The 14,880-nt window shown below is 37.8% G+C and overlaps 1 protein-coding gene across 17 annotated transcripts in view; it reads right to left on the bottom strand.

Annotated features, from left to right (window-relative positions):
- The window catches only part of PAPOLA (poly(A) polymerase alpha), a 62,174-nt gene that overhangs the window by 34,790 nt on the left and 12,504 nt on the right, over positions 1-14,880 (bottom strand). For 15 of the 17 annotated variants that reach the window (XM_043556974.1, XM_043556981.1, XM_043556979.1 and 12 more), the window contains exons 2-6: positions 9,656-9,829; positions 9,159-9,225; positions 5,207-5,288; positions 3,301-3,410; positions 2,792-2,845 (exon numbers count right to left, since the gene is read on the bottom strand). In XM_043556974.1, the coding sequence (XP_043412909.1) occupies positions 2,792-2,845; positions 3,301-3,410; positions 5,207-5,288; positions 9,159-9,225; positions 9,656-9,829 (487 nt within the window). Of the gene's footprint in view, positions 1-2,037; positions 2,058-2,791; positions 2,846-3,300; positions 3,411-5,206; positions 5,289-9,158; positions 9,226-9,655; positions 9,830-14,880 lie in introns of those variants that run through there. The other 2 variants (XM_043556987.1, XM_043556988.1) reach the window with 2 other exon arrangements.

The raw sequence follows: 14,880 nt of genomic DNA, 5'->3' as shown, positions 1-14,880 counted from the left end.
TTAAAAAAACAAAACACTTAATACTCTTTAAAGCCAGGATCTTCTCATCAACTATAAACATGACAATGCCTCCAAAAGGCCAAACAACACGAATCTGTACGACAGGTATTTTTTTTTAATTTTTTTTTAATGTTTACTTATTTTTGAGACAGAGAGAGATAGAGCATGAATGGGGAGAGGGTAAGAGAGAGAGGGAGACACAGAATCTGAAACAGGCTCCAGGCTCTGAGCCATCAGCATAGAGCCTGACGCGGGGCTTGAACTCACGAACTGCGAGATCATGACCTGAGCCGAAGTCAGACGCTTAACCGACTGAGCCACCCAGGCGCCCCTGTACCACAGGTATTTTAATCAGATGTTAAAACATAGCACTATGAAAGAGAACTTGAATAAATACCTACTTGTCATTTTAGTCATGCTTACTAAGTTTTATTTACTAAAGTTCATTAACGCAAAAATTAACTTTTTAGTTCTCCCTCTATATGAACTGTGAATTGATCATATATGAAACAATACAGTGCCCAAATACAAGGCCAGTATCCGTACATTTAGCCCAAATACAGCTGCCAGTAAAAAGGGGGCTCCTTATGTTTAAGAACTTACATATCTGTAACATTACACTATGTTTCCCCAACTTAGTTTTGACTAAATAGAAACAACCCCCCCAAAAAAACACTAGCTAATTCTGAAGGCTTAGAGAATGAAACGGACAACACTTTTTCCCTTTTCCTCAAGAAAAGGTGAGAGCACAAAGAAACGGCATGGATTTGGTTGTTATTCCTGAGGGCATGATTTCATGGTTCTAAAACTTCGGATGCTGTCTATGTCTAAAATAAGCCTCTTAGAGTATCAATTTAAAAAGCAGTATTTTAAGAGCTTATTGTGAAAAATCACTCAAACATGCACCTATAGACCAGAAAAACAGCTGTACGCTTTTATAAATAATTCCTTGTGGCACAGGATAAAAGTTCCAATGAGGGGCGCCTGGGTGGCTGAGTCGGTTAGGCATACAACCTTCAGCTCAAGTTATGATCTCACGGCTTGTGAGTTCAAGCCCCGCTTCGGGCTCTAGGCTGACAGCTCAGAGCCTGGAACGAGCTTCAGATTCTGTGTCTCCCTCTCTCTCTCTTTCTCCGCCCCTCCCCTGCTCATGCTCTGTCTCTCTCTCAAGAATAAATAAACATTAAAAACAATTTAAAAAAAGTTCCATTGAAACAAATTCCAACATCCAAATAGCTCCTCCAATATAGACAGAAATAATGATCATGTGCTTACAAAAACAGATACCTCAAAAAGCAACTCAAGGAGACTGCCAATTAAAGTTAGGATAAAATGGGGGTGGCCGGCTGGCTCAGTCCATTAAGACGATCTCCCGATCATGGGATTAAGCCCCGTGTTGGGCTCTGCACTGAGCATGGACCCTACTTGGGACTGTCTCTCTCACCTCTCTGCCCCTCCCCGACTGGTGCATGGCGCACACGCGCTCTCACTCTCTCTCTAATACACTTAAAAAAAAAAAAGTTAGGATTAAATGATTTTTAAAATGTTGCAATGTAAACACATTCCCTAAAACTGTTTTTTTTATATAACGTATGGACAGAAAACGAACACATTAAATATTTCGAGTAACTATTTGATTTTCATCTCCATCTTGAAAAGTTTACCCAGTTGAGTTGGGTCTTCCACCAAAACACAACCTCCTATCTTTTGATAACGTTCCTTTGGGGAAAACAGGGCACTGCTATACGTTACAGACGGTTTTATATTTATTTAAACATTGACAACAAATCTATCTAAACCTGACAAACCTTTACTCAATTTAACATTTTATGTCAACTTATGAAGGACCTTTACTAAATTTAACATTTAACGTGTACTTATTTTATATCTACTTTTCAAGGACGATGGAGCTGGGCATCTTATGTAGCAATTATAGAAGTCGCTTTTTTTGTAAACAATAAAGCATTACCCTTCCAGTTTTCAGAATTTTACAATCTGCACTATGACTACCAGTGGCTTCCCAGCACCATTACATACGGCAGAAGTGACACAGGTAACTGAAGGCGCTTCACTGTCTTATCAGCTTTGTTCCAACTGCCTTCTCTACAAATGTGGAAAGTAGCAGACAGAAATGAGTGTCATCTCAAGAATTTGAACTCCTAAATCCTCCCCTCCCAGAAAATATCTCTGCATACACAATATCAGGTCACGGTTTTCTCTAAACTTCTTAAATATTTCATTTAAATGAGGTCAAGGCAAAGTTCTAGCTGCAAAAATAGATTGTGTTATTGCCTTAATGAGACTAAAAGTCTATAAAATTTGCATGTGGAGAACCTACCAAGTAAATGGTTCCACAGAAGCATTTCAAAGTCAATGTTGCATTATTGCTGCCTATATTTTAGCTCTCAATTTCATGAGGCTCTTTTTAAAAGACTAAAACTGATATTGTACAAAGAACAGGGAATCAATTCCGTTAAAAATTTTTAATTTTTATGTTTTTATTTATTTTTGAAGGAGAGAGTGTGACAGAGCATGGGCGGGGGAGGAACAGAGAGAGAGGGAGTCACAGAATTCAAGGCAGGCTCCAGGCTCTAAGCTGTCAGCACAGAGCCCGATGCGGGGCCCAAACTCACGAACTGTGAGATCGTGACCTGAGCTGAAGTCGGACGCTTAACCGACTGAGCCACCTAGGCACCTCCCCCAAAAAATTTTAGTATCATACCAACTCAGCAATTAAAATAAACTTCCAGCCTACCCCAATCAAAATTACACACAGCAAGAACTGCCTTACCTCTATCCCATCAAAACACAGTTTGATAACTGGTACAAATGCCTCTTCAACAGCCTGTAAGAAAATTAAATAAACTCAGTGTCGCTGCAAGTACAGATTAGACCTATACTAGTTTTAGCAATTGCAAGTGAATGGGATTATTTGAAACTGCTTATACATAATTTAGCAAAATGCCTGACAAAGACTAGGTTCTCAGCAACTAGCTTTAAGACACTAGGCTCTTGAATCAGACAAACCTAGGTTCAAATCCTTGATTTCTGCCACTCAGATATGTCATTGTGGCTACATCGCTTAATGTTTATTTTGTTTGCCTTATTTCCTACTCTGTTCATGGGATTAAATTTATGACTTCAGACTTGTTGTAAAGAGTAAAATGCAAGCATACATGTTAAGCACTTGAAAGGGTCTGGCAAACTGCAAGAGCTCAATAAATGATGGCTACACCATAAAATTCACTCAGTTCACTGATGTTTATAACTCCTCCCCTTTCACCCCAAACATTTACGCACTCTTAAATCTTTTACTTCTTCCTGTAATTTCAACTTATCATAGAATGAGGTGAAAAAGTCACTTCGATCAACATGTCTTGGTGCAACACACAACGCATCAATATCGGCACCTAAAAAAAATTAAGCCCATCAACCACTAATTACTATTACAAGAAAATTATTTTACATCTTATCATGGCAGTACTTGATGTTGAGATTCTGTTAACATTATACCGGTGAGCCTCTAAAAATGTGCCCTTCCCCTTAAAGATAAGTACTGGTCAATATAGGGAAAACGTCATCTTAATTGATGGGATATCTTTTTTCCTACAGCATCCTATTTATAGCGGCCCAGGTGACCTGGGAGTCAAACAAAGGGGACTCAGATAGGACTTTAATGGTGAAGAGGGGGAACTATTCAAGAATACACCCAACATCCTGATGTTGCTAGTCATAGCCATGTTCATTAGCAAACCACACACACACACACACACACACACACACACACACACACACGGTTTTCTTCTACACATTCTGTGACTGGTACTTACAGGCCTCTATCTGGACCCTAAATGGGACCTATAGAATAAACTTCAAAAAGGATCACCGGCAAGAATCAAAGAGGCAGACCAATGTAAGATATCTGTTACAAATTCAGTGCCTGATAGTAGGCCAGCACAGAGTACATAGGGGAAACACAAAAGAGATGACTTAAATCAAGAACCAGGATCCTAAAAGGGAGAGATCAATGTGGAATCAGGTCAACACAGTCATTCTCCTAGAAGACTCAATAGCTAAGGCATTACTCTGAAGGCTGTATATTTAGCACATACATGAAAGAGAAAAGCGTACCCGTACAGGACACATCAAAAGCAAATGCACTAACTACCACTGGCACGGAGCAGTGGGAGATGGGGAGGAAGGAGGCCAGAACAAAGAGAACACTACACTGGCAGACACTTTTAACACAGAAGCCTGTGGTTAATGGCTGGAGAATCCTGGTTCCGCCAAGACATGACTGGGAGAAACTGTCCAAGCCTATTGCCTCTTTAAGTCTCAGACTTCTATTTGTTAGCTGAGAATAAGAGTACTGAGGAATAAATAAGATCATGAAGACGAGAGCTTATTATTAAGGAGCCCATAAATGTTCTCTGCCATGACAACATTTTCACTGGGTAGGAAAAAACTACAAGTGCAAGTGAGAAAATACTGCCTGTGATTACCAGTGGCTGCAGATACACACTGTTTTGGCTTGTTTTTTTTTTTTTTTTTTTTTTTTTTTTTTTTTTTTTTTTTTTTTGCTTAACTGTATTTTACAACTGTGGGGGGAAAAAAAGCATGGGGAAGAGAAAAAAAAAAGCAAGCAGAAAAGAAAATCCACAGGTCTTTTTTAAAAGCTTTAATTCATTTTTGTTCTGATCTCCCAACTTCATTTTCTTCAGGTAGAGGAAATGATGTAGAGAACAGCACTGTCCAAAAAAGAACTCTCCAATGAGAAAAATGTTCTATATCCGCACTCTGCAACACGGGAGGCACTGCATTTTTTTTTTAATTGAAGTACAGTTGACATACAATCTTGTATTAGTTTCAGATGTACAACATAGTGATTCAACAACATTATATATACATTATGCTGTGCTCACCACTCTCAGTCACCATATTACTATACAACGTCACTGCAATACTACTGACTATATTCCCTATGCTGTACAGAACTGAATTTTTTCATTTACTTAATACTGTATTGGACAGTGCAGGTTTAGAAGGCATCTTTATCTTCTTAACCAACTTTAGGCCCCTTGAAGTACTCCATCTCCCACGCAAACCTAAGCTGTATGATACAGAGGTAACTGAGACGAATGTGTCATTATGATGTTTAAGAACTAAAACAAGTACTCCGTCTCAAGATAATTAAAACAGTATTTACCTTTTGTATGTACTCCTAATCTGTAAGATCCAAATGTAAAAATTTTTCCTCCAACATTTTCAATTACAGATTGTGGAAGATTCTGTTTAAAGAAACAAAAAAAAATGGGTATTTTGTCAGGGGAGTACAAAGGAAATTATTGCAAATAGCACTATATATGAAAAAAGAAAATAAAAAAAAAACAACTCCAAGTAAGAATTCAGTGCACATTTATGGAGGCAAAACAAACTCTATAAGCTCTACAAAATACCAGGCCTTCATATATCAACCAATTTTGAAATTCAGGCAATTTCCAACTTTTAATGAGCATTCTTTAGTGACCCAAACCACTTTAGAATTTTGCCACATTTCTGGAAACTGCTATAAAAGAGGACTGAGAGTGTGTAATTCCATAGGAGCCGTGTTAGAAGCAGATTTTTACTCATTTTTATTCATGACTAAGATGTTGCACCCATCATGAATGTTAGAATATTAAAAAAAACACATATTCTGACTGCTTAGAAGATTACATTCAATGATCATATTGAATACCCCATAGTACATCACAGTATAATTTTACCATATCAAAAGTGACTTTAAGGCCAATACAGCTACATAATAGTTCAGATTCTCAAAAGGTTTTGGTGGGATGACTGAACAGAAAACTTACTGACAGTTTCTTAGAGGAGTAACACCCAGAAAAAGGAAAGGAAAGCATTTAAAAATCATCTTCCTGACCCTGGTACTCATCTTCCTGACCCACAGTACTCACTATGGTGAGTATTTAATGCCACTGGAAGTAAAGATAATACATGCCCAAACAAAAAACAATTTTAACGTGTGCCAGGTCAATGTTTCTCTTCACTTTCTAATTCCTCAGTAAAGTCTGATTCACTACCAAACCCCAAATCATTCCTCACCTCCCCCAAATAACATAAACAGTGTTACTTCATACTCCAAAACCCTAACAATCAATCATAAAGATTCAGGGACTCCCTTGTTTTTTAAGGACACTTTTAATCACCACCTACAGAAAACAGACGATCCGTATGTAAAATATTACATTTTTTTGTCTTCCTATATTTTGAAAACTAAAAACCTCACATGCAAAGATGGCCTGGTTATTTAAATTAACCCAGTAAGATGCTGCTGAAATAGGTCTATAAAGGGAGTTAGGAAGAAGCTACCTGAGAACACCGACTTCCTAGTAAAACACGAATCTTCTGGACGAGCAAGCTCTAAAGAACTGTCCAATATAGTAGCCATCAGCTTCACTTCACTATTAAGCACTTGAAAACACAGCTAGCTTGGCTGAGGAACTGAATATTTAATTCTACTTCATTTAAACTGAAATACCCACACGTGGCTAGTGGCTACTGTATTAGTACACACTTAGACATTAACATGTTTATAGCTATTTCAATAACCAGTACCCATGGGGCGCCTGGGTGGCTCAGTTGGGTGAGCATCCGACTTCAGCTCAGGTCATGGTCTCACAGCTTGTGAGTTCAAGCCCCGCGTTGGGCTCTGTTCTGACAGCTCGGAGCCTGCTTCAGATTCTGTGCCTCCCCCTCTCTCTGCCCCAACCCACTCTCATTCTGTCTCTGTCTCTCTCAAAAATAAATAAACATTAAAAGTAATAATAATTTAAAAAATAATATGTTACCCAGAAATGAAGAATGAAGATTCCTTAATTCGGGGCACAGAAAAGTATTTTAAGTTGCAAGTCTTTTTTTTTTTAAGTCTTAGGATATAGACGGCAAACAAGACAACTGAAGTAAAATTAAAATTTTATATAATTCCCCCCCTCCCAAAAGACTAAAAATGATTTGGAACTATATATTAAATCACTGTTTCTCAACCAGGGATGATTCTGCTCCTCAAGGAACATATGGCAACATCTGGAAATATTTTGGGTCATAATTTGGAGAGATGGGGGGGAGGGAGGACAGGGGCGGTGTATCTAGTAAAAATGGGGCCAGGGATAGATAGCAACCTTAAAAAAGAACTATCTGATCCAAAAATACCAACAGTGTCAACATCAAGAAATCCTATATCAAGTCTTAAAACTGACGAAGAAATTCTCTCTACAAAAGGCAAACACAAAAGATCAAAATTTATGAACCCTAACCTCAGTCCCATTCTCTAACCAACTTAATACTTGCAGTTAAGCTATACAGAAAAGGACACCAATAAATTTGAACAGGAGTGAGCATTAATTTCATTAATCCAAACAAAATTTCTACCCTCAGAAAAACCAGCAGGAAGAACTCTATCAAGAATTACTGGTTAAAGAAACTTACGAGGAGGCACTTGAGGAAGTAGATGAAACAAAACTATCAATGAAGCAATATGCATTTTTCACATCAAATAAATCTAAGTCCTGGCTTTGTCTACTTGGCTGCGGTTTTAAACTTAAACATCTAAGACAATGCCATTAAAACATAGCTATTTCCCTCAGAAGGTTAAGGAAACACGAAGTTCGATAAAGGAGGAAAAAATACTTAAGTTTGGAAATCTTCTGCTCAGCTCAAAAAGAACTTCCTTTTAAAAATCTCCTTTGTGGGGTGTCACCTGGGTGGCTCAGTCAGTTAAGCGTCTGCCTTCGGCTCAGGTCACGAATTCACGGTTTGTGAGTTTGAGCCCCTCATCGGGCTCTGTGCTGACAGCTCAGAGCCTGGAGCCTGCTTCCAATTCTGTGTCTCTCTCCCTCTCTCTGCCCCTCCCCTGCTCACGCTCTGTCTGTCTCCCTCTCTCAAAAGTAAATATTTTAATTTTTTTTTTTTTTTCTACGTTTTATTTTATTTTGGGGACAGAGAGAGACAGAGCATGAACGGGGGAGGGGCACAGAGAGAGGGAGACACAGAATCAGAAACAGGCTCCAGGCTCTGAGCCATCAGCCCAGAGCCCGACGCGGGGCTCGAACTCACGGACCGCGAGATCGTGACCTGGCTGAAGTCAGACGCTTAACCGACTGCGCCACCCAGGCGCCCCAGTAAATATTTTAAAAAAAGTTTTTTGATTAAAAAAAAAAAAATCTCATTCGTATCAGGAATTCTATCAATAAGAAACATGTACTACACGGAATCTCCTATTTACAATACTCCCAGTGCTGAAGTTTTAATCAGTTACTTGAAATATATACACATGGTTTCAAGAAAACAATATTATAAACTTGACTAAAACCAAGACTTTCTTCTATGTTAACATCTCTCTCAGGTTTTCTTTACCCTTGGTTCTCTTTCCATCAATTTTTCAGTTGTGTTATACATTAAATATGCATTTTGTACTGCCCTGGGAAAATTACCACTATCTATGCAATTTTTTTTTAATAATCTTTACCCCCAATCTCACAACCCTGAGATCAAGAGTCACACACTTCACTGACTAAGCCAGCCAGGCACCCCTATGCAACTTGTAAAAATGGGTCAAATGAATTGCCCACACAACTCTGAGAATATATTTATTTCCTTTACCAGAAGCCCCATCATGGATACAACAACCATATATATATATATATATATATATATATATATATATATATGATTTTTCATAATGAAGTTTTAGGAACTCAGAGAATGTTATAAAAAACTAAACATACTCAGTTTGAGAGTATACTATCCGAAAACCTAAAAACTGTTCGTTGCTGTAGGATTGCTTAAAAGGTAACAAGATTCTCAAATACTTAATATACATTTTTAAAGCACCTCTTCAGGGAAACATCTATTATTTCTGTGAAGCATAAGTAATTACTGAGTTTCAGTTTTAAATATGGCAACCAGACAGTACTTATAAGTCACTGAATTCAGTTGTTTTCCCAGCTTTCAAAATAACTAGAAACAAAATATCAAACCAATGGTCTAAAACAAACTCTGCAGTGAAGACTAAGTCCATTCTAGGAAGAACGGGGTTACTTAAGACTACCGCTGTGTTCAGCTGGCAAATTATTTCACATACGAATACGTCACCTTACCTTGCTTTCACTGATTTCTCGTATCCACTCTTTTACCAGGTTATTTAATTTGCCCAAAATTAAAATCCTGTTGAAAAGAGCAAATATCAATCAAGTATCAAGTTGTTTCATTCCTAACTCAAATGAGAATCGGTGCTCAACAGGCGGCTCCCCAGACTGTAACCAGTTTTTAAGTTCCAGAAAGTAAGCACACGGTAGGGAACAACATGCAGGCAGGCAACGTCACACTGGCCAAGACGTTCCTTCAGCTGAGTCAGCCACTCCCCTTCTGACAAATCTGTACTGTAATAACCCAAAAGCATCAAAATTCAAAATTAAGGGAATAAAATTCTATGTAGAAAAAAAAAAGGTTTTGCTAAGTATTGCTGCTGTCTGAAAAAGACAAATTTCAGAGGAGAATTCTGGCTTTCTGAGTAGGTTAAGGCCTCAAAACTAGTTGATTACAGTAATAAAAAAATTATACACGAAAAGAAACACACGCGGGCGGGTGAGTTCACCTGCGCTGCAGTTCCTCTTCCTCTTCAAACACCCCAAAGGGCTTCAGAGTCTCGATGAGTTTCTGTGTAAGGAGGCAGTCAGTCTCCTTGGGGGCTGCTAAGCTGATAGGAGAGGTAATGCCATAGTGCTTCTGTGGCGGCTGTGTTTGTTGTGATCCCTGCGTCGTAACTGGACTGCAAACAAAATTGGATACAATTACTGCCAAAGAAGTTCTACAATTTGAAACAAATCGCTTGACTAGAACCGCTTTCATAAAACGCATTGCTAAACATAGATGGTTCCCTGCCCACCCGAAGAGCTTCCTCTCAAAGACATCTCACCACAAAAAGTAACCAACCAAAAGCAAGTGAGCAAAAAAGAAAACTTTATTTCTCTTCCCACTCCAAAGAGTTTAACTTTGCCACTACCTAAGTATCTAAATAAGCTGGAAAAATCCAGATCAAACATACTGGTAGAGAAAATACAATATGGAATATAGTGAATTTCTGAAAAAAATTTTACTTCGGGAAAAGGAGCCAAAATCTGTTATATAGTTATTTCTAAAGCAACGATTAACAAGCTACAAAAACACCATTTAACCAATACAAGAGACTCCCCACAAACAGAACTTAGTACCTGACTCACAATGAATAAAATTCAGAAAATACAGGGCAAATAACAAACATAACTTGTGGAGTGGGAGGCACTATATTCACACTAAACCTTACACATCTGTGATAAGAGGTTCACACTTCCACAGTGATGCTAGTCTAAAAGTTTTTTCCATTTTAAAAGGAATTCCCAATTTTTACAATCAGTAGGATTTTAATATAACTGGTTTTAAAAAAAAAGGCATGGCATGCTTGAAATGCTTTCAGAAATTAATTCGACTCCAGTAATTTTTCAATGAAACCAGTGGTTTTTTATTCTTTTTGTTAAAATAATTCTAAGTCAATGGACAACAGCTCTAAAGGTAAGTAACATAATTATTATTTAAAAACTAACAAGTCCAGGGCGCCTAGGTGCCCCAGTCAGTTAAGTGCTGACTTCAGACCGCTAAGTGTCCGACTTCGGCTCAGCTCATGATCTCACAGTTCGTGGGTTTGGGCCCTCCCCCGACCCCTCCATCAGGCTCCGTGCTGGCAGTAAGGAGCCTGCTTGGGATTCCCTCTCTCCCACTCTCTCTGCTCCTCCCCGGCTTGCATGTAAGAGCTCGCTCACTTTCAAAATAAATAAATAAACCTTAGGGGGGAAAAAATTGAATAACATACAAAATGAGGAAAGGGCTAAGGAAAGAACATAACATCTGGATCAATTATTTTTCCCAACTCTGTTCACTAAAAAATTAAGTGTTCGTTTTACACACATACACACCTCTCCTTTTCTTTCCAAGTTCTAAATATGTATTTTTTAAATTGAAATTCAAAAAAAAATTGAAGTTCAAAAAAGAAAAATTGAAGTACTATACTTAAGCAGCAACTTGCCAAATGCAAGAGTCCCATGCAGGAAGCTCCATTATGCGTTTAATACTTGTCCACTGGGTTCTGGTTTATACTGTGAACGCTGGGCTGTGTTCTATACTTTGTCTTCTGATACCAACACAGAACTAAGGATGCCAGGACAGCCATCCTGATTGTTTCTAAGTTAGCCATTGGTCTGTGTATCATCTAGTCAATGTTTCCTGGTCCAGTTATGCACTGTCTCAATTTTAACTCAGGTTTTATAGTAATGTTTACTAAATAAGTATGTCAGATATAATACGTGTTAGAGCAATTAATTCATGTCAGATCCTTCTTCCTACTCCTGTAACCTAAACTGCAGACCTATGCAAAAGCCATGTTAATTCACAGAGCTGGGATTCACCTGAGTACCAAGCACTAATACCTTACATTAATGTTCTATTTTCCAAATTTATGTAGCATCTCATATGATTAAAATACACAAAATTAACCCAATAAATGCATTCATCATGTCCTGGTTAAGTGCATGTTTTTGTCAATAAACAAATTGTTATCATCAGATTCCACAAAACTGACAACAAAAAGGTAGCCCTCAAAACTGTGTAACCATTTGAGAATTCTCCTTCACACACTACTCTGATTTCCAGTAAATTACATATTAAATGAAAAAACAGCACACTTAACCACATATCCCAAAGAGATTATATATATTCACTCTCATATTTTTCTTGCTTCCTAGGAGTTTCTCCAAAAAAACTAGCACCCTTCATGACGACCCCAGGATCAAAAATACTTTTATAAATGATTTTAGACGGGAAGTAAAAATAATACAAAAACAGGGAGGGGACAAAACATAAGAGACTCTTAAATAAGAAAACAAACAGGGTTGCTGGAGGGGTTGTAGGTGGGGGGATGGGCTAAATGCACAAGGGGCATTAAGGAAGACACTTGTAGGGATGAGCACTGGGTGTTATACATAGAGGATGAATCACTGGAATCTACTCCTGAAATCATTATTGCACTATATGCTAACTCACTTGGATGTAAATTAAAAAAATAAAATAAAAATAGAAATTTAAAAAAAAAAAGATTTTAACATGAGTAGAGCCAGAAATGAAAATAAGTACAAAGTTCATTTTAGCTAGACTTGATTCAAGTAAGGAGAGATTTCGCGTCAAGTCTGAACTGAATTCATGTTTTCACAACTTCAGGTAATAAGCCTCTATTGTATTGTTTTTTGTTTTGAGCAAGTAATAGGTTTCTTGCGTTCATTCCTGTCTGAAGGGGTGAAATCCATTACCAGCTGAGTTTGGGATCATCAACAAACTATGAGTACCCATTCTCTGTGAGGTTAAGGCTCACTTATGTTTCCCATGTTTTTCTTTCTCAATATTAAGGTTTTTCATTCTCATACAAAAAAACAATGCTTGGAAAGGCCCTGTCTACATCAACAATATCAACAGAACATTAGGATATAGACTCATATTTCTAAATTCACATCAAGTTTGCTCACCCTAATTTGAAAAAAAAGGTTGATTTCTATATTAGTTTCCACATTAACATTTTGATAGGGAAACATATCAGATGCAAATTATAACTTTTTATTTACTCTATTCAAAATATAGTCCCATCATCTAAAATAAAATCAATTTATTTATCCCATCTAATTCAGAAAAAATGTATATATCTATACATGTATACATATAGAACATAATACTAATTCAAGAACACATAAATAAAAATAAATCACAACCAAATAAAAGGAAAAGAAGAAATATATGTTATGAAAGTTACAAGACACCTGTGCCTCCACTAAAAATGACTTAATCTTAGCTTAAGTAGCTAGACTAGGGAGTTCCAGGCTGCCATATGCTTTGAATGTCCAAAATGTCCCAAGCAGAAACATTAGCCATGACTGTATTGTAAATGGAGAAAGTCGAGTTTGCCATTCAATTTTAAATTAGAAATCAAGTAGACTGATAAAACAATTTAAAGGATCCTTTATTTGCTGTTCTGTTTCTAACAAAACAAAAATACACACTCTCCTGGAACAATTCACCGGACAGCTACCAACCCCCAGAACACAAAGCTCTTCCTCCCATTCTCAAACACATTAGACATCTGCCCATTATCTATCACTTTCTAGAGACATTTTTGCCAGTACTTAATTTTCTTCAGACATTATTCTATTTTAAAAATAAAATTCTAGGGGCGCAACTCAGTCAGTTAAGCATCCGACTCTTGATTTCGGTTCAGGTCATGATCTCACAGTTCACAGGATGGAGCCCCACATCAGGTCTGCACCAACAGGTGGAGCCTGCTTTTGGGGATCCTCTCTCTCCTCTCTCTGCCCCTCCCCTGCATATGCCTGAGCGCGTGCGTGCTCTCGCTCTCAAACTAAATAAAATTTAAAAAATAAAAATTCTACAATTATGAAAACAAAGAGGAAAAAAACCACATTAGATACAGAGCCACAGTATTTGTAATTCATTAGTATTTCTTTCAGGTTGTTACTATCAAGAACACTTATGCTTTTCCTAAAGAGCAGTTTATTTTCATCTCAGGAACGTGATTTATCTTTACCTTTAGGACACTGAATTCTGAGAGTGAAACTGGTGGCCATTCAGCAAGTTCTCTACAATGAGCCAAGTATCACTGTTTGTAAGAAGTTTATCCTAATTTCTTGCTGTTTTAGATCTCTATCCTTACTTTGCCTTTTTACCCAATCTTTTTTTTTTTTTAATGTTTATTTATTTTTGAGAGACAGAGAGAGACAGCCCAAGCAGGGGAGGGGCAGAGACAGGGACACACAGAATCTGAAGGAGGCTCCAAGCTCTCAAAGCCGAACATGGAGCTCGAACTCACGAACCATGAGATCATGACCCCAGGCACCCCGCTTTTCACCCAATCTTTAATGCAAACATCTTGCTGGTTTTTCACATGTAACTAAAGCATTCCGTCTTAATTCTTTCTGGATCGGAGCAAGGTATAAATTCATACTTGTATATGTACTTACAGTACATTTACAAATTTTGACCCCTCTCAAAATCACAAAAGACAACAAAACATTACTTCCCCTACCCCGCTTGTTTTGGTGAGCACCAGAGTGGCACACTGAGGGTGTGGGGGAGCACAGCGGTAAGAATGTTCACAATTTTTCTCTCCCTTAGGACATGGGGTATTTCCTTTACAATAGTTAAAATCTTTTCATCAAGGCAAAGCTTACACAGGACACACGCCCACCTTTCCTTTGACTTTGTTTTGTTCTAACATTCTGTGTAACAATTCCACTCCAACTATTCTCGTTCTGACTCTTGGCACCTTGTCCTGCCCCTTTCTCCCTTGCCATGCCAGTCCACCATCCACACTATTACCAAGCATATCTTCCTAAAACACAGCTTCCTTAAAAACCTGTAGGACTTCAGACAATAGAATCCCAGAAAATAGAATCCAAAACTCTGTCTACAAAGTCTGCTCTCAACTCAGAAGCAATCTGATAAATAGAAAGAAAAAGCAGGGCTGATTTCACAGCTACTAGTTACAGATCACTCGTTTCACTTCTGCCACTAGTTACATTACCAGTAAGCTGGACCTCTCTTCTCTACATTGGATGGCAAACTAGAAATTTAAAAACTATAACACACCTACAACACTAAAGAACGGTTTCCAAGCATAGGAAGTTTTAAACCAATACTCAAAAGTCCATCCTTTCCCAATGCTAGGCTATCCAAGACAGGGTTCTAATTAGAATATTTTGGTACTTAGAAAGAACATCAACATTTTTG

The sequence above is a fragment of the Prionailurus bengalensis genome, chromosome B3 (assembly GCF_016509475.1).
Source record: "Prionailurus bengalensis isolate Pbe53 chromosome B3, Fcat_Pben_1.1_paternal_pri, whole genome shotgun sequence".
Lineage (NCBI taxonomy): Eukaryota > Metazoa > Chordata > Mammalia > Carnivora > Felidae > Prionailurus > Prionailurus bengalensis.
The sequence above is the reverse complement of the archived record's forward strand: the minus strand, read 5'-3'. Positions and strand labels throughout refer to the sequence as shown.